The sequence below is a fragment of the Mustelus asterias genome, chromosome 2, assembly GCF_964213995.1.
Source record: "Mustelus asterias chromosome 2, sMusAst1.hap1.1, whole genome shotgun sequence".
Lineage (NCBI taxonomy): Eukaryota > Metazoa > Chordata > Chondrichthyes > Carcharhiniformes > Triakidae > Mustelus > Mustelus asterias.
In genome coordinates this window covers 61740811-61765867 of record NC_135802.1, presented here as the reverse complement: position 1 = coordinate 61765867, position 25057 = coordinate 61740811, and the positions used below count along the sequence as shown (strand labels likewise).

The 25057-nt window shown below is 42.4% G+C and overlaps 1 protein-coding gene across 1 annotated transcript in view; it reads right to left on the bottom strand.

The window, feature by feature from the left end:
- stk17a (serine/threonine kinase 17a) overlaps positions 1-25057 on the bottom strand; it is a 94347-nt gene that overhangs the window by 20057 nt on the left and 49233 nt on the right. The window contains exon 3 of the mRNA XM_078236116.1: positions 17398-17542. Within this exon, the coding sequence (XP_078092242.1) occupies positions 17398-17542 (145 nt within the window). The remainder of the gene's footprint in view (positions 1-17397; positions 17543-25057) is intronic.

Genomic DNA, 25057 nt, shown 5'->3' with positions numbered 1-25057 from the left:
TCCCAGTTGGACAGCAGGTAAAGTGGAGAATGCAAGAAAGTCATTTCAGGATATCATCCCAATAAGACAACAGCCCAGTATACCTGGCAAGCATACAATAGGCTGGACAAAGTGCACAATAGCTACAGGATCAGGAATAAATATGGGAGAAGACAATAGATTAAAAAATAGAACCTGACATAGCAAGACATTAACATTACCACGTAGTAAGGCTGGAGATGAATGATTAACTGCCACAAAATGTTATCTTTAACCCACAATATAATCATCCTATAATCGAACAGCCCTTTCTAATTATTTCATGCACACCCATTCTTCAGCAGGGCATGCATCCGAGCTGCAACTTACAACTGCAAATCTTCCAAGGGCTTCACCGTAACCCAGTGTAGCTTTCAGATCATGTAGAATACAGCTGCCATGATTAACCTCTTTTCCCCCTGGGAAATGAAGCAGTTGGGGTGACATTTGACAGATGTGCCATTCCATACTGTGGAAAAGGAGGTGTAAGTGAAGGTCAGTGCAGACCAATGAATAAGGCACCTATTTGCTCCATGAGCAGCATATTCACCAATATTGCAGTGCTAAATGAGCATGAGTCACAAGCATCACAACTGACCATAGAATTCCTACAGAGCAAAAGGGGTCTGCATCGACTTTCTGACAGAGCATCTTATCCAGGCCCTCTACTCTGCCCTATCTCCATAACCCCACACTTTTCCCATGGCTAATCCATCTAACCTACACATCTTGGGACACTAAGGGGCAATATAGCATGGCCAATCAACTTAACCCGCACACCTTTTGACTGTGGAAAGAAATTGGAGCACCCAGACAGACACAGCAAGAACATGCAAACTTCACACAGACAGTTACTTAAGGCCAGAATTGAACCTGGATCCCTGGAGCTGTGCTACCGTGCTGCCTGGTTGGAAGTACCAACCGTGTTCCAATTTGCTTGTAGGTCTGTTTACTACAAAACTCTGTAACTGACACCCTGCAGATCCATGGAATTTGAGACTGTTGTCCATGTTCTTGGTATGTGTGTATTGAGATCTGGGATCTTCTGATGCCAGGCATTCTTCATTGATTTTGTACCATCTAAATCACTAAATGCTGGGACAGAATGTTGTCTTTGACTCCCTGGGCAACAATTTATTTTTATTCAAAAACAGAAAATGCTGGAAATTCTCAGCAGGTCTGACATCTGTGGGGAGAGGATAGAGCCAACGTTTCGAGTCGAGATGACCCTTAGTCAGAGCAGAGAGATTCCAGCATCCACAGTATTTGCTTTTAATTTATTTTTATTCATCCCCGAGATAAGGGCAGCATTGATTGACCATCCCTAATTATCTTTGAGAAGGTGGTGGGGATCAATCTTTTTGAGTATAATTGATGGCTTGCTAGGCCATTTCAAATGCACTAGGCCATTTCAAATGCACTAGGCCATTTCAAATGCCATAGCAAATGCACTAGTAGTAATTTACCAAAATTCGCAGGACTCTGGGGTGGTTCCCGCAGATTGGAAAACAGCAAATGTGACGCCACTGTTTAAAAAAGGAGGTAGACAAAAGGCAGGTAACTATAGGCTGGTTAGCTTAACTTCTGTAGTAGGGAAAATGCTTGAATTTATCATCAAGGAAGAAATAGCGAGACATCTGGATATAAATTGTCCCATTGGTAAGATGCAGCATGGGTTCATGAAGGGCAGATCATATTTGACTAACTTGGTGGAATTATTTGTGAACATTACATGTGCAGTGGACAATGGGGAACCTGTGGATGTGGTGTATCTGGATTTCCAGAAGGCATTTGACAAGGTGCCACACCAAAGACTGCTACATAAGATAAAGGTGCACAGTGTTACGGGTAATGTATTAGCATGGATAGAGGATTGGTTAACTAACAGAAAGCAAAGAGTGGGGGTAAATGGATGTTTTTCTGATTGGTGATCAGTGACTAGTGGGGTGCCTCAGGGATCAGTGTTGAGACCGCAATTGTTTACGATTTACATAGATAATTTGGAATTGGGGACCAAGTGTAGTGTGTCAAAATTTGCAGATGACACTAAAATGGGTAGAAGAGCAAAGTGTGCAGAGGACGCTGGAAGTCTGCAAAGGGATATAGATAATCTAAGTGAGTGGGCGAGGGTCTGGCAGATGGAGTACAATGTTGGTAAATGTGAGATCATCCATTTTGGTAGGAACAACAGCAAAATGGACTATTATTTAAATGGTAAAAAATTGTAGCATGCTGCTGTGCAGAGGGACCTAGGTGTCCTTGTGCAGGAATCTCAAGGAGTTGGTTTGCAGGTGCAGCAGGTAATTAAGAAGGCAAATGGAATTTTGTCCTTCATTGCTAGAGGGATGGAGTTTAAAAACAGTGAGATTATGTCGCAGCTGTATAAGGTGCTGGTGAGGCCACATCTGGAGTACTGTGTACAGTTTTGGTCTCCTTACTTGAGAAAGGATATACTGGCACTGGAGGGGGTGCAGAGGAGATTCACTAGGTTAATTCCGGAATTGAGAGGGTTGGCTTATGAGGAGAGACTGAGTAGACTGTGGCTATACTTATTGGAATTCAGAAGAATGAGGGGAGATCTTGTAGAAACATAAGATTATGAAGGGAATAGATAAGATAGAAGCAGGGAAGTTGTTTCCAAAGGTGGGTGAAACTAGAACTAGGGGGCATAGCCTCATAATAAGGGGAAGCAGATTTAGGACTGAGTTGAGGAGGAACTTCTTCACACAAAGGGTTGTGAATCTGTGGAATTCCCTGCCCAGTGAAGCAGTTGAGGCTACCTCAATGAATGTTTTTAAGGCAAGCATAGATAAATTTTTTGAGCAGTAAAGGAATTAAGGGTTATGGTGAGCGGGCAGGTAAGTGGAGCTGAGTCCACAAAAAGATCAGCCATGATCTTATTGAATGGAAGAGCAGGCTCGAGGGGTCAGATGGCCTACTTCTGCTCCTAGTTCTTATGTTCTTATGTTCAAAGGGCAGTTAAGAGTCAGCCACGTTGCTATGATCAGAAGTCACATATAGATCAGACCAGGTAAGGATAGCAAATTTCATCCCTGAAGGATAATAGTGAATCTGATGCATTTCTGCAATAATCCAATCGTTTCATGTTCATCAATACTGACAATAGATTTTTGAACTGAATTTAAATTCCTTTGATCCAATGGTGGGGTTTGAACTTGCCTTTCCAGGTTATTAGTCCAGGCCTCTAGAATACTACAACTATACCAGTACCATTATACCACCATATCCCCAATCTGACCACTTTGACCAGCCTGCTCTTTACAGAATATGCCTGAATTTTCATTCCATTGAAATTCATTCAAACCAAAATCAGACCAACTATTCGGAGTGTGGGCAAAATAAGGTTCATAAAGAGGAGAAATAAAACAACAAAGAAGGAAATAGATGAAGGGAAAATTTATCACAAATTCCCATTTGAAAACTCTTTTTAATATAATTGTCCCAACTTCTGCATTCCAAACATTGTCACAGGCCCACAGTTCTGCACACTCCATGAACTGTTAAGGCTCCTGCGCCTATCTTGCAAGTGTATATACATTTGTCAGAGCATCCACGTGTTATTCAAATGTCAATCTGCGGGTCTGCCCTGATCATGTGTCAACCTAGGTCAAGTTGATAGATAACGTACGCAAGGAATTAGTAGAGAAATCAGTGTGTCACAAGACAATGGCCTGGATTTTGCAGTGGTAATGACTGTGAAACTGTCAGCATTATGCCACTGAAACTGAACACAACTTTGGAAGTTTGCAAACATGAGTAAATGCAGAAGTTGCTGTCAGTGATTCTATTTCTCCAGAGCGTGCACTAAAGATCTCCCCAGGCTGCAATCTGTGGAAAATTCATAACTGGCAAGAACTTCCCCTCTTTATGCTGTTAAGTCTTGCTGCAAAAGCCTTTGAAAAGTTGCACTTTGTTGAGAGAGGTGGGGATAATGAGTTTTTAAATGCGAACAAACTACTGCTAAACATCCTCATGGGGTTTGAGAAGCTCAATCTTATATTTGCAGAATGTCAAATGTTTCCATTATAATAAAAATATCCCTACATTTCTTGTAAAAAGGTCCCATTGTTGTTTTAGCACTCTGTTAATTCAATAGTACATCAGTCACTCCGCTAACTGAAATTTTAAACTAAAAGTAAAGGGATTCAGTGCTTGTAACTTCCTGATTTGCTGCTTATGAGAATATATCAGCGTGATTAGCTGCTTACTCTGTTTCCTGCTGCCACATGCCTGAAGATCCCCTTGATTTGGCTTCAGATTTAAACTGCCGTCAGAAAAGGGAAAGTCTGCGCAGGAGAGATCACAAGGGCTTTGTCAGCTGCTTTCTTTGAGATCTGTGGGAAATGCTGTTGACGGCTAAATCCAGCCAATCGTGGATCATGGCACATCTGCCTTTCCATAGTTATGCACAGATATCATAATTCCCAAGTCTTTTTGTTTTGTGGTGCTAATCTAGCAACAACATTGCAAGGACATCATCTTCTACTGAAGTGTCAACAAAAGGCTTATAGGATTACTAATCTTAGGGCTGAAAGCTGTTAACGTCATGACATTGCCAAATTCATAAAAGTCTGGTCAGGAAATCAGAGGTTGCCCTCAGTGCACAGGTTTTTAAGCAGAATTTTAAAAAAATAATGGAATGTGAGAAGTGGCTAATTGCAAGATAAATTGGGGTAAGTGACACAGGTCATTTAATATAAATAAAAGTAAAATACTTCAGATGCTGGGAATCTGAAATAAAAACAAAATGCTAGATAAACTCAGCTGGTCTGGCAGCATCTGTGGAGAGAGAAACAGAGTTAAATTTTTGAGTCCATATGACTCTTCTTCAGAGTGCATTAGGTTAGCTCTTGTAGTCAGCACTAGGGATTCTAACACCAAGAATTACAGAATTGCAGATTATTATGGAATAGAAACAGCCCAGTCGGTCTATCGTGTCTGCCGATGTTCTTCTCTACATGAACCATCTCATCTACCTCCAGCTCGTTGTCCAAACCCTTCGATGTTCCTTTTAAAGCAAGCATCGAATTCCTTTTTCAAACCAGTTAGAAATGCTCTTTCTGTAACTGTCTGTGGCAGAGAATTTCACACTCTGGCCACTTTGGGTAAAATGATTTCTCACTCTAAGGGCATGATCTTACTTGCCATTCATGCCACGCTCCCGCAAGATTGGAGAATTTGGCAGCCAGCCAAATCTCTGTTCACTGCAGCGGGATGGGAAAATCCCACTGGCATGAACAGTGATGAGATTCAGGCCTTTGTGTTTGACCAGTGAAAACCATCTACCACTGCTTAATCATAACTCCCAGTAATCCTGAAGATCTCTCGTTCCTTTTTACCTTCTCAGTTCGAGCAAACATATTACTAACTTCAAATTGCTCTTTATAACTACAACCCCTCTTAGTGAATCTATAGTGTATCTTTTCCATCATAGAACCATAGAACGTTACAGCACAGAAACAGGCCTTTTGGCCCTTCTTGGCTGTGCCGAACCATTTTTCTGCCTAGTCCCACTGACCTGCACCTGGACCATATCCCTCCACACCCCTCTCATCCATGTACTTGTCCAAGTTTGTCTTAAATGTTAAAAGTGAGCCCGCATTCACCACTTCATCTGGCAGCTCATTCCACACTCCCACCACTCTCTGTGTGAAGAAGCCCCCACTAATATTCCCTTTAAACTTTTCCCCCTTCACCCTTAACCCATGTCCTCTAGTTTTTTTCTTCCCTAGCTTCAGTGGAAAAAGTCTGCTTGCATTCATTCTATCTATACCCATCATAATTTTATACACCTCTATCAAATCTCCCCTCATTCTTCTACGCTCCAGGGAATAAAGTCCTAACCTATTCAACCTTTCTCTGTAACTCAGTTTCTCAAGTCCCGGCAACATCCTTGTAAACCTTCTCTACACTCTTTCAATCTTATTAATATCCTTCTTGTAATTAGGTGACCAAAACTGCACACAATACTCTAAATTCGGCCTCACCAATGTCTTAGACAACCTCACCATAACATTCCAACTCTTTTACTCAATACTTTGATTTATAAAGGCCAATGTACCAAAAGCACTCTTTACAACCCTATCTACCTGTGACGCCACTTTTAGGGAATTATGTATCTGTATTCCCAGATCCCTCTGTTCTACTGCACTCTTCAGTGTCCTACCATTTACCTTGTATGTTCTATCTTGGTTTGTCCTTCCAAAGTGCAATACCTCGCACTTGTCTGCATTAAACTCCATCTGCCATTTTTCAGCCCATTTTTCTAGCTGGTCTAAATCCCTCTGCAAGCTTTGAGAACCTTCCTCACTGTCCACTATACCTCCAATCTTTGTATCATCAGCAAATTTGCTGATCCAAATTACCACATTATCATCCAGATCATTGATATAGATGACAAACAACAATGGACCCAGCACTAATCCCTGTGGCACACCACTAGTCACAGGCCTCCACTCAGAGAAGCAATCTTCCACTACCACTCTCTGGCTTCTTCCATTGAAAGAAGTTTAACAACACCAGGTTAAAGTCCAACAGGTTTATTTGGTAGCAAAAGCCACACAAGCTTTCGGAGCTCTAAGCCCCTTCTTCAGGTGAGTGGGAATTCTGTTCACAAACAGAGCTTATAAAGACACAGACTCAATTTACATGAATAATGGTTGGAATGCGAATACTTACAACTAATCAAGTCTTTAAGAAACAAAACAATGTGAGTGGAGAGAGCATCAAGACAGGCTAAAAAGATGTGTATTGTCTCCAGACAAGACAGCCAGTGAAACTCTGCAGGTCCACGCAACTGTGGGAGTTACAAATAGTGTGACATGAACCCAATATCCCGGTTGAGGCCGTCCTCGTGGCTATCAGTTTCTGCTCAGCGACTCTGCGCTGTCGTGTGTCGCGAAGGCCGCCTTGGAGAACGCTTACCCGAATATCATTGAGCCAATGTCTAATCCAATTTACTACCTCTCCATGTATACCTAGCAACTGAACCTTCCTAACTAACCTCCCATGCGGGACCTTGTCAAAGGCCTTACTGAAGCCCATGTAGACAATATCCACTGCCTTCCCTTCATCCATTTTCCTGGTAACCTCCTCGAAAAACTCTAATAGATTGGTTAAACATGACCTACTACGCACAAAGCCATGTTGACTCTCCCTAATAAGTCCCTGTCTATCCAAATATTTGTAGATCCTATCTCCTAGTACTCCTTCCAATAATTTACCTACTACTGACGTCAAACTTACCGGCCTATAATTTCCCGCATTACTTTTTGAGCCCTTTTTTAAACAATGGAACAACATGAGCTATCCTCCAATCATTCGGCACCTCACCCGTGGATACCGACATTTTAAATATATCTGCCAGGGCCCCTGCAATTTCAACACTAGTCTCCTTCAAGGTCCGGGGGAATACCCTGACTGGTCCTGGGGATTTATCTACTCTGATTTGCCTCAAGACAACAAGCACCTCCTCCCCTTTAATCTGTATAGGTTCCATGACCTCCCTACTTGTTTGCCTTATTTCCATAGACTCCATGCCAGTTAAATGCGGATGCAAAAAACCCATTTAATATCTCCCCCATTTCTTTTGGTTCCATACATAGCCGACCACTCTGATCTTCAAGAGGACCAATTTTATCCCTCACTATCCTTTTGCTCTTAATGTACCTGTAGAAGCTCTTAGGATTATCCTTCACCTTGTCTGCCAAAGCAACCTCATGTCTTCTTTTAGCCCTCCTGATTTCTTTCTTAAGTAGTTTCTTGCACTTTTTATATTCCTCAAGCATCTTATTTGCTCCCTGTTGCCTATACATGTCATACATCTCTCTCTTCTTCTTTATCAGAGTTCCAATATCCCTCGAGAACCAAGGTTCCTTATTCTTATTCACTTTGCCTTTAATCTTGACAGGAACATACGAACTCTGCATTCTCAACATTTCTCCTTTGAAGGCCTCCCACTTACCAATCACATCCTTGCCAGAGAACAGCCTGTCCCAATCCACGCTTTTTAGATCCCTTCTCATTTCTTCAAATTTGGCCCTTTTCCAGTTTAGAACCTCAACCCGAGGACGAGATCTATCTTTATCCATGATCAAGTTGAAACTAATGGCATTATGATCACTGGAACCAAAGTGTTCCCCTACACACACTTGGTCACTTGTCCTAACTCGTTTCCTAATAGGAGATCTAATATTGCATCCTCTCTAGTTCGTACCTCTATATATTGATTTAGAAAATTTCCCTGAACACATTTTACAAACTCTAACCTGTCTAGACCTTTAACAGTATGGGAGTCCCAATCTATACGTGGAAAATTAAAATCCCCTACTATCACAACTTTATGTTTCCTGCAGTTGTCTGCAGGGGAAGGGGATATTAGGCAGGGATTTATGGAGTTGGGGTGGAAACTAAAGGCCAAGACTGACAGAGTGGTTATCTCTGGACTCTTGCCTGTACCACGGGATAGTTTAGAGAGGAATAGGGAGAGGGAAGGTTTGAATTCATGGCTGAGGGGATGGTGCAGGAGGGAGGGGTTCAGGTACTTAAGCAATTGGGGCTCGTACTGGGGAAGGTGTGACCTCTATGAGAAGGATGGTCTACACCTTAATCAGAAGGGGACCAATATCCTGGGGGGTAAATTTGCTAAGGCCATGCAGGGAGGTTTAAACTGATTCGGGGGGGGGGAGGGATCCTGAGTAGTGGGGCTGAAAGTGAGGGATGCATGGATGGGGACTGCAATGCACGGCATTGCAGAGGTGGGGTGGAGCAGGGTTTGAAATGTGTATACTTCAATGCCAGGAGTATTCGCAATAAAGTGGGTGAACTTGCAGCGTGGATCAGTACCTGGGACTTCGATGTTGTGGCTATTTCAGAGACATGGATAGAGCAGGGGCAGGAATGGATGCTGCAGGTCCCGGGGTTCAAATGTTTTAGTCGAAGTAGGGAAGGAGGTAGAAGAGGGGGAGGGGTAGCATTATTGGTCAGAGATTGTATCACAGTGTCAGAGAGGAGGTTTGATGAGGACTTATCTGTTGAGGTAGTATGGGCGGAGATTAGAAATAGGAGAGGAGAGGTCACCCTGTTGGGAGTCTTTTATAGACCTCCTAAAAGTTCTAGAGAGGTTGAGGAAAGGATTGCGGAGTCAATCCTGCTTAGGAGTGAAAGTAATAGGGCAATTGTTATGGGGGATTTTAACTTGACTAATATTGACTGGAATTGTTATAGCTCTAGCTCGTTAGAGGGGTCAGTTTTTGTTCAAAGCGTGCAGGAAGGTTTTTTGACTCAGTATGTAGACAGGCCAACTAGAGGTGAGGCTATATTGGATCTGGTGCTGGGAAATGAGCCAGACCAGGTGCTAGACTTGGAAGTTGGTGTGCATTTTGGTGATAGTGACCACAATTCGGTTACGTTCACCTTAGTGATGGAAAGGGATAGGCATGAACCTCGGGCCAGTGGTTTTAGCTGGGGGAAGGGTAATTATGAGGCTATTAGGAGAGAATTAGGAAACATAGGTTGGACTAGGAGATTACAGGGACTGGGAACGTCCGACATGTGGAGTTTTTTCAAGGAGCAGCTACTGCGAGTCTGTGATAGGTATGTCCCTGTCAGGCAAGGAGGAATTGGTAGGGCTAGGGAACCGTGGTGCACCAAAAAAGTTTCTTTGTTGGTTAAAAAGAAAAAGGAGGCTTATGTTCGGATGAGACGTGAGCACTCGGGTAGTGCACTAGAAAGCTTTAGATTGGCTAAGAGGGAGTTGAAGAGCGAGCTTAGAAGGGCTAAAAGGGGACATGAGAAGACTTTGGCGGATAGGGTTAAAGAGAATCCTAAGGCGTTCTATAGGTATGTCAAGAACAGAAGGTTGGTTAGGGCAAGTTTAGGGCCAGTTATAGATGGCAGAGGGAAGTTATGTGTGGAACCGGAGGAGATTGGTGAAGCATTGAACCAATATTTCTCTTCGGTGTTCACGCAAGGGGACATGAATATAGCTGAGGAGGACACTGGGTTGCAAGGGAGTAGAATAGACAGTATTACAGTTGATAAGGAGGATGTGCAGGATATTCTGGAGGGTCTGAAAATAGATAAATCCCCTGGTCCGGATGGGATTTATCCAAGGATTCTCTGGGAGGCAAGAGAAGTGATTGCAGAGCCTCTGGCTCTGATCTTCAGGTCGTCGTTGGCCTCTGGTATAGTACCAGAAGATTGGAGGTTAGCGAATGTTGTCCCATTGTTTAAGAAGGGGAACAGAGACTTCCCCGGGAATTATAGACCGGTGAGTCTCACTTCTGTTGTCGGCAAGATGTTGGAAAAAATTATAAGGGATAGGATTTATAGTTATTTGGAGAGTAATGAATTGATAGGTGATAGTCAGCATGGTTTTGTGGCAGGTAGGTCGTGCCTTACTAACCTTATTGAGTTTTTTGAGAAAGTGACCAAGGAGGTGGATGGGGGCAAGGCAGTGGACGTGGTATATATGGATTTTAGTAAGGCGTTTGATAAGGTTCACCATGGTAGGCTTCTGCAGAAAATGCAGATGTATGGGATTGGGGGTGATCTAGGAAATTGGATCAGGAATTGGCTAGCGGATAGGAAACAGAGGGTGGTGGTTGATAGTAAATATTCATCATGGAGTGCGGTTACAAGTGGTGTACCTCAGGGATCTGTTTTGGGGCCACTGCTGTTTGTAATATTTATTAATGATCTGGATGAGGGTATAGTTGGGTGGATTAGCAAATTTGCTGATGACACCAAAGTCGGTGGTGTGGTAGACAGTGAGGAAGGGTGTCGTAGTTTGCAGGAAGACTTAGACAGGTTGCAAAGTTGGGCCGAGAGGTGGCGGATGGAGTTTAATGCGGAGAAGTGTGAGGTAATTCACTTTGGTAGGAATAACAGATGTGTTGAGTATAGGGCTAACGGGAGGACTTTGAATAGTGTGGAGGAGCAGAGGGATCTAGGTGTATGTGTGCATAGATCCCTGAAAGTTGGGAATCAAGTAGATAAGGTTGTTAAGAAGGCATATGGTGTCTTGGCGTTTATTGGTAGGGGGATTGAATTTAGGAGTCGTAGCGTTATGTTGCAACTGTACACAACTCTGGTGCGGCCGCACTTGGAGTACTGTGTGCAGTTCTGGTCCCCACATTACAGGAAGGATGTGGAGGCTTTGGAGAGGGTGCAGAGGAGGTTTACCAGGATGTTGCCTGGTATGGAGGGGAGATCCTATGAGGAGAGGCTGAGGGATTTGGGATTGTTTTCGCTGGAAAGGCGGCGGCTAAGAGGGGATCTTATTGAAACATATAAGATGATTAGAGGTTTAGATAGGGTGGATAGTGATAGCCTTTTTCCTCTGATGGAGAAATCCAGCACGAGGGGGCATGGCTTTAAATTGAGGGGGGGTAGTTATAGAACCGATGTCAGGGGTAGGTTCTTTACCCAGAGGGTGGTGAGGGATTGGAATGCCCTGCCAGCATCAGTAGTAAATGCGCCTAGTTTGGGGGCGTTTAAGAGATCCGTAGATAGGTTCATGGACGAAAAGAAATTGGTTTAGGTTGGAGGGTCACAGTTTTTTTTTTAACTGGTCGGTGCAACATCGTGGGCCGAAGGGCCTGTTCTGCGCTGTAATGTTCTATGTTCTATGTTCTATCTCTCTGCAGATTTGCTCCTCCAATTCTCGCTGACTATTGGGTGGTCTATAATACACCCCCATTAATGGTGGAGGCGGACACACTGGGAACGTTTAAGATTTATCGAGATAGCCATATGAACGGAGTGGGAATGGAGGGATACAAAAGAATGGTCTAGTTTGGACCAGGGAGCGGCACAGGCTTGGAGGGCTGAAGGGCCTGTTCCTGTGCTGTATTGTTCTTTGTTTTTGTTAATGTGGTCATACTTTTCCTGTTTCTCAGCTCCACCCATATGGCCTCGGTAGACAAGCCCTCTAATCTGTCCTGCCTGAGCACTGCTGTAACATTTTCCCTGACTAGCAATGCCACCCCCCCACCCTTCATCCCTCTGCCTCTATCACGTCTGAAACATCGGAACCCTGGAACATTGAGCTGCCAGTCCTGCCCCTCCTATAGCCAAGTTTCACTAATGGCTATAATGTCATAATTCCATGTGTCAATCCACACCCTCAGCTTGTCTGCCTTCCCCACAATACTCCTGGCATTGAAATAGACACGCCTCAGAAGATTATTACCACCACACACAACCCTTCTATTTGTGATTTTGCATGAACTATTAACATCATTTATTTTCACCCCCGCTCCACTATCTGCTCTGGCACTCTGGTTCCCATCCCCCTGCAAATCTAGTTTAAACCCTCCCCAATAACACTAGCAAACCTCCATGCAAGTATATTGGTCCCCTTTTATTATTATTATTTCCTTTCTATAATAGGATATACAGAGGGCGGGATCTTCCGGCCATGCTCGTCCCAAGACCGGAAAATCCCACCCGAGGTCAACGGAGCTTTGCATAGTCCTGTCCTGCTGCTACGATTCCCGTGGTGAACGGGACAGGGAAATTCTACCCACAGTCTCTGAACAAAATACCTTAACTGTGGCCTAAGAAAGAACTTGCATTTATTTTAGTGCCTTTCACAACCTCACCAACAGCCAATCAAATACTTTTTGAAGTGTAGACCCTATAGGAAATACAGCAGCCAAATTGTGCACAGCATGCTCTCACAAGCAACAATGGGATTAATCACAGGACTATTTTGGTGATATGGGTCAAGGATAAATATTGGATAGGACTCCGGCGTGGGGGGGGGCGGGGGAGGAACTCCTCTTCTTCAGACATTGCCATGGGATCCTTCAGGAGGCAACTGAGAGCCACACACAACCCTTGATTTAATGTTGCAACCAAAAGCTGGTACATCTAACAATGCAGCACCCTCCCAGTACTTCACTGAAGTATCCACCTGGAATTTGTGCTCATGCCTCAGGAATGGCGCTTGAAGCCACAACCTTCTGACTCAGAGGTGAGAGTGCTACCACTGAGCCATGACTTACATCGTTGGTCTTGCACAAGTTTAATATTTCCTCCTTACAAAGGAAAGGCTCCTCAATAGATCTGGCACATTCTTGGCAGAAGTGCGGTGAATTAAGTTATTGCCTGTGAACTGCCTTGTTGTTGCCTAAAAGGGCAGCTAAGACTTCATTCCTTTCGGGAACGGGAACAGCTGTTTCTGTCCAAATGTTTGGAAGTCCGAATTACCCAAGAGGGAGAAATTAGAGGATCAAGATCTGGGTGGTGTGGCAGATTGTTCTATGGAAAGCCGAAGGTTAAATGTATGAGGTCTGTTTTTTGCAGTTCTCCAGTCACGATAGTTGTGGTTGCTTCAGGAGGCAATTACGTACTTTGGATTATGTGGCTTTGAGAAAAATGTGAAGGGCTCTCAGCTTTAATTAATGAAAAAGACTAGCCCATTGTTAATGAATTGTCTTTCCTGAATGTTTAGTTCTGTGCAGACTCCTCCAAAGTGCCATCTCATGTAAATCCAACCAGACAGACTTTTCTAAACAGCATTTCCTCATCAGCTTGCCTACAAGGAAAACTGTATTGCATTCCAATGATGCGGCACTAGTTAGTGTTGGATTTCTCCTCAGATAGAAACCAGATTGGTGCAAACGACTGATATTCAAATATTATAAGTGCAATCAGATTTTTAAAAAGGGCTGGCTTCTCACAACAAAGATCCAGCCTGTTCAGACTGAATGCATATGGCACAGAACTGGTTAGCCATCAACCACCAGACATGCCTGGACCACAATGAATGGTTAATCTCCTCTGCTAACATTACTCACTCCTCCAGAATTAATTAAGAATTGTCTCAAAATTCTCTGCCTCCTTTGCCCTCAACTTCATGAATTCAGTCCTGGCTTCTCTCTCTGCCTCATCTACATTTTCCCCTTGGCAACATTATCCAAAAGCAATGATCCAAGGGTCAACCTCACAGAATTGCTACAGCATAGAAGGAAGCCATTCAGCCTATCATGTCTGCAACCCATCCCCTGCAGGAGCAATTTATCTAGCACCACTCCATTTCCTTCTCTCCATAACCACGCGCATTCTTCCTCTTCAGATAATAATCCAACTTCTTTTTGAATGTCTCGATTGAACCTGCCTCCACCACACTCTCTGGCAATATATTTCACGTCTTATCCACTCGCTGCATGAAAAGGTCTCCATTGCTTCTTTTGTTACATTAATTCTGTGCCCTCTCGCTCTCAATGTTTCCACCAGTGAGAAAATTTCTCCCCATCTATTCTGTCCAGGCCCCTCATGAATTTGAATAGCTCTACCAAATCACTTCTCAACTTTCTCTTCTCTAAGGGAAACAGTGCCACTTTCTCCAGTCTATCTGTCTATGTAACCAAAGTTCCTCATCCCTGGGACCATTCTCCTATACATGTACACTGACGACATTCAGCTCAGCCTCCCCTCTCTTTGTGTTGCCAGACTGCTTGTTTGTTATCCAATCATGGATCATCCACAAAGACCTCCAGCTAAACATTGGGAAGATCATAATCATTGTTTTCATCCCCTGCAAAAAACTCCATATCCTCACCAATGATTCCATTCCCATGTCCTAGCTGTCCAAGGCTGAATCACACTATCTGCAACCTCAGCATCCTATGTGACCCCAAACTGATCATATCCAGTGCCAAGACTGCTTTCATCCACCTCTGTAACCATGCCTGCTTCCTTCTGTCAAAATCAATACAATGTTTGTCCTCACAAAAGATTTAATTTTGGAAAACTATCAGCATCCCCTTAACCTTCTGCGTTCCACCAATGAAAGTCCTAATTTTGTGAGGCTATCAATCCCAGATTAATGCAACTGAATCTTTGTTCGACCTTTGTTGTGAATCCAATACCCCTACTCAAACAGGGGGTTCACAACGGGGGAGATTTTGTTTTTATTGATTGGACATGGGCATCACTGGCTGGCCAACATTTATTGCCCATCCTAATTGCATTTGGGGGGCATTTAAGGATCAATCACATTGCTGTGGGTCTGGAGTCACATGCAGACCAGAACAGGTAAGGACGGCAGATTTCCTTCCCTAAAGGGCATTAGTGAACTAGATAAGTTTTTACGATAATCGACAATGGCTTCGTGGTCATCATTAGACTTCTAATTCTAGATTTTTAATGAATTTACATTTCACGATCTGCCATGTTGGGATTCAATCCCAGGTCCCCAGAGCATTACCCTGGATTCCTAGTCCAGTGACAATACCACTATGCCACTGCCTCCCCTAGAATTCACCTACATTTGCCGTTGATTCAACATCATAGAAACCATAGAAATCATAGAAACCCGACAGTACAGAAAGAGGCCATTCGGCCCATCGAGTCTGCACCGACCACAATCCCACCCAGGCCCTACCCCCACATCCCTACATATTTACCCGCTAATCCCGCTAACCTACGCATCTCAGGACACTAAGGGCAATTTAGCATGGCCAATCAACCTAACCCGCACATCTTTGGACTGTGGGAGGAAACCGGAGCACCCGGTGGAAACCCACGCAGACACGAGGAGAATGTGCAAACTCCGCACAGACAGTGCCCCAGGCCGGGAATCGAACCCAGGTCCCTGGAGCTGTGAAGCAGCAGTGCTAACCACTGTGCTACCGTGCCGCCCACTTGGTTGCTGTTTAAATGTATAAAACATGGAATGCCCAGTGTCTCTTTATGGTTGTTTCTACCTGCATGCCCCTTAAAGATATTGTGCCTCCACCCATCCGAAATGGATATTTACAGTACACTTTCTTGCACTGTTCTTTACCCCAAAATTTACTGCTTTGCGTTTTTGATATTTGCCACCCATCTGCCTAATCTATTAATCTGTGTTCATCTGCTATCTTTCCCAGTTTGCCATGCTCAACATTTGGTATCAATAAACTTCAAAATGATTGCTCTTATGACGTCCAAAGCATTTATATAAATGGAAAACAAAAAAAGCCTAGTACAAATCTTTGGGGTAAACTATGCTCACACTTTTCCCACCTGAAAATTATTTACCTCCTCCTCCCATTTTTCTGCCATCTAACCAACCAACTACCCAGATTCCCTTAACACTTTATGCCTCAGTTTTCCTAACAAGCTTCTTAGATAGCAAGTTATCTAGTGTCTCCGGAAGATCCGTGTCAACAAACACGACATTCCATTTAGCTACACAATTTTCTCAACAATTCTGCAGCACTCTCCCTCTCCATGTTCCATTCATGCCAACTGATGCAAGGTACGCCTCTCCAAACAACCCCCATGGCTTCTCATACTCCCCCATATCAACTTATATCCCCATGGCCTTCCATATCCTCCATGCCAACCTTTGCCCCTCTGACCAGTTCCAATGGCCCTTTATATTTCCTCTGCCAACTTAATGCCAATCCATGGCCTTCCTTTTACACCTACCATGCCAATTCACCTAGTACTCACTTCACGCAGACCTCGAAACCCATGCAGAGATGGGATGAAATAAAGTTTTGTAAAATAAAGTGTCTATTGCAAACTTCACTATATTTAGAAATATACTCTCATTCATAAAAACCCATTTACTACATTTACATCCCATCAACTAAATAAAATCTTATAACAAACATTTAATGCAAGTGGCAACAGACGCTTAACAGCAAGGATTGCAATTCATGATCCCACAAAAAAGTCAATAATCACTTGTTGATGTCAGTCATATGGCAGGCACCCCACTGTGATAATGGATGGTTGTGAAAACAATCATGCGGCATTAATGGAAGCGCTCAAGCTTATGTCAACAGATAGAGTGAAATAGCAAACCATGATTTTTTTTTAAACTTCAGAATTTCTTTTCAAAGATTGAAAGACAGGACTTTTAATTGTCTTGACATCTTAAAGCTTCCTCCGACTGTTCCCTTTGACAGGTCTCCTGGAAGTTTTGACAGTTCCAATGGGCTCAACAGTAATGAGTTTATGCACTTTTTATACACATTTATGCCTGCTTTTAACAATTCGAATGGAAACCTCATCTACCCAAAGGTTACCTGACTTCCCCCAAAGGTGGCTCTGGACCAGACCCAAAGCTTCTTGGATCTGAACTGTACCTCTCCAAAGTAGTAGGCCAACTATTTAAACAAATCCACTAAGTTCAGACCTAAATGTATCAAGTCTAATCTGCACATTTCTGGAACCGCACTGCAAGGCTACCAAAATCTCACAAAGGAGAAAAAGTGCTCATTCAAAAAATTGACCATTGACTTTTAATATGAATACACGGCACCATGTTCAGCTGCCAGGTAACATCCCTCCATAAGAAGTGTTAAAATTGAAAGAACATTATACAATTTTAACACAAGAACAAGTGACACTTACTTTTAAATCAAGGTGGACAATGTTGTTTCTGTGCAAGAAAGCCACACCCTCTAATATCTGCCTCATGAGCCGTTTAACATCTTTTTCTTTGAAGGCCTCTTCCCGCTCCGCTACACATTGGTTGAAAATCTCACCACCAGCAGCACTGTGAAAGAGAATGTGAAAATTAAATGTTACACACTTCAGGTATGTTAGTAATGAGCGGCTGTAATACATTTCAAACTCTAAATGGGTCCAAAGGTTGCTCCTTTGCTTAACCCTAAATGTTTTACTCCAGAGCAAAGCCTCAACGCGATCTTCGAATATTTTTTGCACAAATCCCCATTTTTCTTTACAATTAGAAAAATTATCATGTAATAATTTGGCACACCATGGACACCGAAACAGAATTCTTCTCCATTATCAGCTAAAAAGACAGTCAGATTTTCCATGGTGCACATAAATAATCTGCAGAGACACAAGGATAGGACCATTGTGGAAACTTACCACTGTTGTATTCCCTTAAAGAAATACTCAGCCAAGTTTAGAAACAAAATACAGTAATTTGTATTGTCTTTTGGAAAATGTTTCAAATTAGTTGTGCTTTTATCATTTGAAAGCAACACAATGTTATAAATTGTACTGGAAATAGATAATTGCACCATTTGACTGGGATATCTTAGCAAAATATTACACACTGATCTTCTTCCACAAAGCAGAAAGGTTTACAAATCCCTTTTACAGGACAACAATGTCCCTTTAAACTACATCACTGCATTATAGCCAGTGCAATGTAACGATAAGTTATGAAAGAGTTTCAGCAAATACTTGGCACCATCACACAATTATATCTGCTTCCAATTACAGAAATATACAGAGAACTCAAAATACTTCAACTAAAAACAGAATCAATGAAGTTAACAAAACGTCTCCATTATGCACAATGAGGGAGGAATAAAGGTTGGTTTGTGGGATTCAACAGGAAATGAAAATTAATTGCACCTTCTGCACTTTGTCTACTGTGCTACATTAGCATTAATAATAAACAATGACACACAGAAAAAGATTTAGACCACTGACTGCATCAGTGGTTCTGTCAGAGGCAAACTGAGGGAAATGAGGGAAGGGAAAGAACTCTACAAGTTTAAATGCACGAGGTAGATGTTAAATGCAAATTGTGGTTTCAATTTCTACAGCTTGTTGTGGCTGTCAGTAAGGTGCTCATTTACATTGCAAGTCATGATTTAAACAAAAAAACTGGACTAACATACTATTAACAGTTTTAAAATAGCTCTATACAACAGCTTTATTTATGGATCTGCAATTAACTTTTCACAGGCCTAATCATATGCCTATTATCTCAAGGAAGAAAGATGCAAACTTACCTATTCAGGAATTAAGTGTTGCTGGAAATGTTGCCAGACATTAGGAGGAATGCAACTGTGTTATTTAAATTCAAAATTACATTCAAATACATATTCACATTTAAGATGCAAGCAAGATTTAATTTATTCCTAATGCTACATGGAAATTACAACAGGAAAATGGAAAGCTCAGTCTCTGCTGGTGTTTCTTTCCATTGGAGAAGCAGTCTTAATCTCATGCTCCTGCTCTTTCATATCCCTTTTCTATCCTTTCCTTCAACAACCTAACTAACTTGTTGTTAAATGTGAAAATGCTTTCCACTTCAGTCTTTACTTCCGGTGCTAGTTAAACAGCCTCCCAGCGTTCCACATTGAAAAAGCACTCTCCTGTTTTACATTCTAAATCTCTTACATTTAGTCTTATGTCGATGTTTCCTTGCACAAAATCCCTCATCTACTGGGAATGGTCTATTTCTATCTCTCCTGTGCCATCCCATTGCAATTTTAAACACCTTTATCAAATCATCCCACAATTCCCTCTGTTCCAACAGAAGTGTCCCCAATCTTTCAAGTTTTCCTTCATATTTGCATTTCCTCAGTAGCAACATCCAACCGAATGTGGGCTGTATTCTCTATTACCTAAGCACGTTCACTATAATGCGGAACTTGAAACCTCACATAGGGCTCCCAACACACAACGCACGCAGGACTCCCAACACACGCCACACGCGGGACTCCCAACACACGCCACATGCGGGTCTGCAAACAAGCATCCCCCCTTATTCTTTCCAATGCACATGATCTTGCATTTATCTTTATTGAGTTTCACATGTCATGGTTCTACTCACTTGTGACCCAAGTGCAAACTCCTTCTGCAATTTCTTTGCTCTTCATCAGACTTTACTGCTTCTACTCCCTGTTACCTTACGACAATGAGGCACACAATAGTGACACAGTGAAGAGATTTCTACACTCATACACCTTCCACAACAGTTTCTAACTATCTCTGGCAGGATGTTGGTGAGTAATGATCACAAATTCAGATGAATAGGGGAGAACTATATAGACAAGGTTCCATTGGTGGTTCTACAGGATGAAGTCCAGGTTTTCTGAATCACTGAGCATATTAAAATCTTTGACAAAAAAAAATTAAGGCCTTCAGAGTGTTAATAGAGAATGCTATGTTGGAGCCAAAATTGTACATCGTACATTTAGCTGGGGTATCCCAGATTTAAATATACTTGTGCCATAGAGTGAGTGAAGACTGGTTGAAAAAAATGCAGTCTCTCTTTTATGGTAACGCTCCCAAGATAGGCCAAAGGTCATGACCCTGTTATCTCAATGGGACAGGCACACTTACAGTAAATACAGTAGGCAGGATTTGTAATCGTTGTGGAACCACGGCTTTTTGAAACTATGCTGCAAAATTGACAAGCCAATGCTGCAGAACATGTGGTAACAATTTTGTGCCTTGCATTGTTATTCAGCAATGAATTTGAAAAATTGGAGAGCTACGTGATGACAATCTTTGTTCAGTCAGGATACTGAATAGTCCGAGATTAGGCACAGGGCGAAAGTGCCACTGTAATGTAAAACAAAAATTGTGCTTGCGATTTATAAAGATCCATTACATTTAAAGCAGAAGGGACACAACTTGTATTTATATACGTTTTGATCCAAAGACTCAAGAACAACTTCTTCCCTGCTGCCATCAGACTTCTGAATGGACCCATCTTGTATTAAGCCGATCTTTCTCTACACCCTAGCTATGACCGTAACACTATATTCTGCACCCTCTCCTTTCCTTCTCTCCTATGTATCTATGAATGGCATGCTTTGTCTGTATAGTGCACAAGAAACAATACTTTTCACTGTACTCCAATACATGATAATAGTAAATCAAATCAAATCCTGTGGATCTGAAAGGTGCCATGTTATTGCAAGACGATACCTGTCCTTTAACTTTAAATGAGTTAAAACTAGAATCACTGTAGGACAGTTGCATGATAGAATTTCCAGTTTGGCTATATTGCTTTCTCGAGCATTAAAAACAGAACAAGTCCAGCCCTGTGAATTCCAACTGTTCATCCAGTCATCTGAACATCTCAATGCATTATTTAATATCACAGACCTTCCTGAATATCTTAATATGTTACTTTATATCACAGATCTCATGGCTTAGAAACAGGTTTCCTGTTGGAATCTAAGCTTACACCTATTACACGTGTGTACATGCACATCTGATGTTATCTGCCTTTTACATTTTTCTCCCTTACATGATTTTTTCAAGCCAGTTATTTCTTGTAGCTTTGAAATAATCCTGCCTGCGCTTTCCATAATCCTTGGTCCCTATGATTCTCTGTGGTAGGTATACAAACCAGATCATGACGACATTGAGCAAACTGTCAATCAACTGCCATCGCAGTACATCAACTACAACAGAACATGCAATAACCTTTCACAAAAAATAAAGGCACATGTCAGTTTTCATCTTTATTCTTTCAAGGCATGTGGGAGTCACTGTCAAGGCCGGCATTTGTTGCCCATCCCTATTTGCACCAAAGGTAGGGGAGTCTAAAACTAGAGGACATAGGTTTAAGGTGAGAGGGGAGAGATACAAAAGTATCCAGAGGGGCAATGTTTTCACACAGAGAGCGGCGAGTGTCTGGAACAAGCTGCCAGAGGTAGTACTAGAGACAGGTACAATTTTGTCTTTTAAAAAGTATTTAGACAGTTACATGGGTAAGATGGGTATAGAGGGATATGGGCCAAATGCAGGCAATTGGGATTAGTTTACAGGTTTAAAAAAAAAGGTAGCATGGACAAGTTAGGCCGAAAGGCCTGTTTCCATGCTGTATGACTCTATGACTCACTTGAACTGAGTGACTTGCTAGGCCATTTCAAAGGGCCATTAAGAGTCAACTACATTGCTGTGGGTCTGGAGTCACATGTAGGCCAGGCAACACAGGCAGTTTTTTTTTCCCTACCTAGAATCATAGAATGCTACAGTGCAGAAGGTGGCAATTCAGCCCATCGAGCCTGCACTGACAACAATCCCACCCAGGCCCTATCCCCGTAACCCCACATATTTACCCAGCTAGTCCCCCTGACACTAAGGTGCAATTTAGCACAGTCAATCCACCTAACCTGCACATCTTTGGATATAGGCTGGTTTTCAATTACAGATTTATTATTAATTAATTGAATTCAAGTTCCACCATGGTGGGGTTTGAAACCATATCAGCAGAGCATTAGCCATGGGTTTCAAGGTTACTAGCCCAAAGACATTACCAGTATGCCACTGTCTCCCTCTAATCTTGATGTGGAGATGCCAGCGTTGGACTGGGGTAAGCACAGTAAGAAGTCTCACAACACCAGGTTAAAGTCCAACAGGTTTATTTGGTAGCACAAGCCACAAGCTTTCGGAGCGCTGCCCCTTCATCATCAGGTGAGTGGGAGTTCTGTTCGCAAACAGGGCATATAAAGACACAAACTCAATTATTTTGTAAATTGAGTTTGTGTCTTTATATGCCCTGTTTGTGAACAGAACTCCCACTCACCTGGTGAAGGGGCAGCGCTCCGAAAGCTTGTGGCTTGGGCTACTAAATAAACCTGTTGGACTTTAACCTGGTGTTGTGAGGCTTCTTACTGTCCCTCTAATCTTGCAATGTGGGGTACAAACAGGACACATGACAGGATTTAAATAGCAACTACAAAGGCTTGCTTACACACACTTTCTTCTTATGAGTATCCTGCTCCCCCCATCCCTTACTATGTGCTCCAAACCCACAAACAATACAATGTATATTGAGTATTTTCCACAGCAAACGGTTAACTCACAGTAAACTACAATGAGACAATGAGACGCTAAAAATAAATTGCAATGAAAACTATTTCCTTCAGAATTTAAATTTTCAGTGTTTTTCCAAACCCTCAGTGAAATATAGCACAAATCCTACAATTGTTCATACTGGAAACACACCAGACACTTAACCACATGATAAACAAAGCTGCACACAATTTAGCACCGCTTAGATATATTCTCTGTAAAAGCTGTGTTTTTTTTTATAAACTGTTGTTACTAACTCTTTAATCAGGCTATTCTTTTGCTTCCAAAAAGGCTGAGCTGTATGCAACACTGAGTAGCTGAGCCACACAGACCAGAAGGTTTCCGGTACAACCTCTGGCCAGTGTTGAGTTTCATCTTCGGCAAGATTAACAACTGAGGTGCCACAAATGAATAGGGGAGGAAACAGAAAGGGGTTGGAAGGAAGAAAGGTCCATGGTTTCCAATCGTGACACTACTGTAAGTGTGTACCTCCGGATGTGGATTAGCACAGGCCTGCAGATAGACTCCAGCTAATCAACAGTGGGACCATCACAACCAAGTGTATCAACATTCGCCATTGAGGTTCACACGAGAATAATGGTTATTTCGGCAGAGTTTTAAAGGGTGCCTGTAGCATGGTATCCAGCAAAGAGTCAAAGATTCCAGCTGAGGAGCTTTGTTGCAGGATAAATTAATGGAGTGGAAGAAATGGGTTTCCTGTAATTTAATTCTAACAGGAAAAATAGCCGAAAAACTTCCCCAGACAACATAACAGTTAAATAAGGAATGAAAATAGTCCTTTTCAACTTTCGAGGTTCACCCGTCTATTACTTCAACCCACCTCCCTATCATAGCTTTAATTTGCATTTTGAATAGGTCCAGTATTACCACCTCCATTATCATGCCTGATTCATTGTGTGGATCTTAGACATACAGACAACAACACAAGTTGCTCAAATTTTATAGTATACTTTAACTGTTTCATTTGGGGAACTCACCCCAAAGTATTATCTGTATGCTACGGCATTTTTCTAATAGATAAATTAACAGCTGTCTCCAATTTCTCTGCGTGTCTTCTCCTGGTATAGTTTGACCTGAGCTCATGCCATCTGCACCATTTAAAATACTTTATACACCTCAAAGAACCTGTGAACTGTCTTCTTTGCAGACTTTAAACCCTAAGCTCATCCAATCTTTCCTCTTACCTCATCACTCCTTCCGTTTGGGATCAGTATTACTGTCCTTTGCTAATCCAATCTGAGACAATAATTCTGATGCGTCTCCAGGAACACCCTTTCCTGGGTGCATAGGTCAGACGGATACGAAATTACACCAAGCCTCTACCCCTTTTTGGTTGTCCCCAGACTTCCAGGGCTTCTTTAAGATACTGGTGCAGCTGACCTTTCAACTACTTTGACACAAATGGACCAGCACCTAAATTTACTCTAGATTCCAAGGAACACACATTAGACAGTGTTTAGTACACAGAGATGGGACAAAAGAAAGATAGTGGAATGAAAGGAAGGAACAAAGTCACTGGTTCTGATATTTACTCGGAGCTGGGAAGAAAATGGAGGTGGGGAAGATCTTCAGATGAGAAAATATGAAGGAAGGGTTCTCCAGGCTACCTGAAGGAATTAACTGCAAGATCTCGTTGAAAATTATTCCAGAGAGTTGATTTGATTTGTTATTTTGGTTTGATTTATTGTTACATGTATTAACATAGTGAAAAGTATTGTTTCTTGCGCACTACACAGACAGAGCATATTGTTCATAGAAAAGGAAAGAAAGGAATGCAGAATGTTGCATTAAAGTCATAGCTAGGGTGTAAAGAAAGATCAACTTAATGCAAGATAAGTCCATTCAAAAGTCTGATATTAGCAGGGAAGAAGCTGATCTTGTGTCGGCTGGTATGTGACCTCAGAACTTTGCATCTCTTTCCCGAAGAAAGAAGGTGGAAGAGAGAATGTCCGGGGTGCGTGGGGTCCTTAATTTTGCTGGCTGCTTTGCCAAGGCAGCAGGAAGTGTAGACAGAGTCAATGGATGGGAGGCTAGTTTGTGTGATGGACTGGGCTTCGTTAAAGATCCTTTGTACTTTCTTGCAGTCTTGGACAGAGCGGGAGCCATACCAAACTCTGATATAACCTGAAAGAATGCTTTCTATGGCACATCTGTAGAGGTTGGTGAGAATCATAGTGGACATGCCAAATTTCCTTAGCCTCCTGAGAAAGTAGAAACATTGGTGGGCTTTCTTCACTATAGTGTCGGCATGGAGGGTCCAGGACAGATAGTTGGTGATCTAGACACCTTCAACAACCAGTTAGATGAACAAGCTGACTGACTGTCAGGTGGGAAGGCAATCAGGAAGAAGATGTCAGATATGTCTGATGCAGAAGCGGGGAAAGGTTAGACATCACATGGGGCTGTGGAGCGTGGAGCGTTTCAGTTAATTGCAGGGATATGATTGCTTAGCATTAAATTTGGGACT